This window comes from Lucilia cuprina, chromosome 2 (assembly GCF_022045245.1).
Source record: "Lucilia cuprina isolate Lc7/37 chromosome 2, ASM2204524v1, whole genome shotgun sequence".
Lineage (NCBI taxonomy): Eukaryota > Metazoa > Arthropoda > Insecta > Diptera > Calliphoridae > Lucilia > Lucilia cuprina.
Genome location: NC_060950.1, coordinates 62,678,961 through 62,681,283, shown reverse-complemented (window position 1 = coordinate 62,681,283; position 2,323 = coordinate 62,678,961). Strand labels below are relative to the sequence as shown.

Below are 2,323 nucleotides of genomic sequence, written 5' to 3'. Positions count from 1 at the left end.
ACTGAACTAGAACTGAACTAGAACTGAACTAGAACTGAACTAGAACTGAACTAGAACTGAACTAGAACTGAACTAGAACTAAACTAAAACTGAACTAGAACTAAACTAAAACTGAACTAGAACTAGAACTAAACTAGAACTGAATAAAAACTGAACTGTAACTGAACTGTAACTGAACTAGAACTGAACTAGATCTGAACTAGAACTGAACTAGAACTGAATTTCAACTGAACTAGAACTAAACTTGAAATGAAATAAAACTGATCAAGAACATAATTTATTTATTTTCCCATCTCTCTCGCTTTCAGATTGTTGTTCTAGCCGAATCTTATTCCTAAAAGAGCAAACATTCAACATAATACAGCAACATAAAATGCAGCAATATCAACAATATGATGATGGTCGTCAGCCTTTAAATGAAAAATACGAACAGCATGTCTACAGCAATAATGGTGCCGGCGAACTGATCAACAACAACAAACATCATATCAACATCAACACAGATGATGAGACAACATCTGAAGATCAAACAGCCGAAGCGTCCGGCAAGGATAGGCCACCGCCGCAGAGTAAAGGTGGTGGCAGAGGTTTAGAAGACATAAAACCTTTTGGTGATTTGGGAAAGCAAATCAGTGAACTATTATTGGCTGATGTAGCGAAACAGAATAAGAAACATCCCGTTGAAAATCCCGGTTATCAATTGATTGACTTCTATCAAAGTATAATGGACAATGTATTATCGTTTGCCTGTACTGGTCAATTTCTTACAGATTTCTGTTTAAATGGCGGCCGTTGCTTTCGAGTGCCCATGGGCAATCAAAGTCTGTTTTCATGTGAGTGTGCTGATGGTTATGTGGGTGAGCGCTGTGAATCGAAAAGTGTTAATGGTGAGTGTTTTGTGATGTAAATTAATTGGTGGTAAATTGTTTGAGTTTCATATATATTTCTAGGAGTTTTTGTGCCCTCGTCAGCATTAGATCAACGTAAACCGAAAATTTTAACGGCCCGAGTGGTATTCTCTTTTCCCATGCTGATATTCTTAACGGTTATTTATCTGTTCTTTGGCATGCTGATTGTTTTCAAATGTCAACCGCCGTTTCGCGCGAAATATACGCCTCAGACTTCTTCGTCTTCTTCTAGAGCAGCCGGTTTGCTCTTTACCTAAAGGACTTCCGCCTTAAAGAAAGTCACATTCGTTTAATAATTTCAAAGGACTCGGGTTACAAGAGACAAGTGCAATTTTTTTTCTACTTAACAATTAAATTTAACGGTTTTTTGGTAGTTATCACTTTAAATGAAAAGCTTTTCCATATTAAAACCTTAACGCCTCGATTTTGTGGTTATGGAAAACTTTAAATTCTTATAAAATATCCTTTATTTAATTAAATTAATTTAATTTCTTATTAAATACTGCGCGCAGTTTTTCTTTTTTAGTTTAAATGCTTTAAAACTAAAATATTCATTTATAATTCTTCAGTAGTTTTCATGGAAAGTAGTTAATATTCTAGTAGTTGATTTATAATTTTCATTAATATTTTTTTTTTCTTTTCTAAAGAAAAGCGCGCTTTTTCTTAAAAATTTATATTATTTTTCTAATAATTTAGCAAAATTTGTACGTGGCTGCGTATAGTTTGTAATTCATTTCTTTTCTTACTGAGGCGCTTTCAGTTATAGAATAGTTTTCTTTTTTTCTTTTGAAATTAAATTAAAATTTAATATATTTTTGCAACTTTTGAGTTGCCATCTTTCTTTATTCTCCCTTAGTAATATTTAATTTATATACAAATTTTCGCTTTCGATTTATTTATTTCTTTATTTCGTTTGTATATAAATTTTTGTAATTTTTTTTTATAAAAATAATAAAATGACGTATTAAACAATTAAAATTAATTGCGTTTTCTCTTTTAAATTCTAAAGATATGTATAGTTTTTAGAAAAAAAAAAAACGAAATATATCTGATGCGAAGGACCATTTTTTCAAACAAGTTGGAGTTGCACCGCAGTAGAATTGAACTAAATAAAATTTTGAAATGAACAGAATTAGGACAAAAGTAGAACAGAACTGGAACATAACCAGAACGCAACAATAACAGTACTAGATACAACTAGAACAGAGCTAGAACTAAACTAGATCAGAACTAGTACAGAAATAGAACAGAAAAAGAACAGAACTAGAACAGAACTAGAACATAACTAGAACAGAACTAGAACAGATCTAGAAAAGAAATAGAACAGAACTAGAAAAGAACTAGAACAGAACTAGAACAGAACTAGAACAGAACTAGAACAGAACTAGAACAGAACTAGAACAGAACTAGAACAG

General features: G+C 31.9%; 2 protein-coding genes across 2 annotated transcripts in view; both read left to right on the top strand.

Annotated features, from left to right (window-relative positions):
* The window catches only part of LOC111685982, a 62,968-nt gene that overhangs the window by 21,217 nt on the left and 39,428 nt on the right, over window positions 1–2,323 (top strand). The gene's annotated exons all lie outside the window — the stretch shown is intronic.
* On the top strand, window positions 293–1,886 carry LOC111689522. Its single transcript, XM_023451990.2, has 2 exons — window positions 293–887; window positions 951–1,886. The coding sequence occupies exons 1-2, from the start codon at window positions 374–376 to the stop codon at window positions 1,163–1,165; spliced, it is 729 nt and encodes a 242-aa protein (XP_023307758.2). The 5' UTR covers window positions 293–373; the 3' UTR covers window positions 1,166–1,886.

What these genes read in the sequence shown, in the direction of transcription:
- LOC111689522 (XM_023451990.2), top strand. Translation starts at nt 374, where the DNA reads ATGCAGCAATATCAACAATATGATGATGGTCGTCAGCCTTTAAATGAA. An exon ending in TGAATCGAAAAGTGTTAATG is followed by an intron (nt 888 to 950) that starts GTGAGTGTTTTG and finishes ATATATTTCTAG; the next exon opens with GAGTTTTTGTGCCCTCGTCA.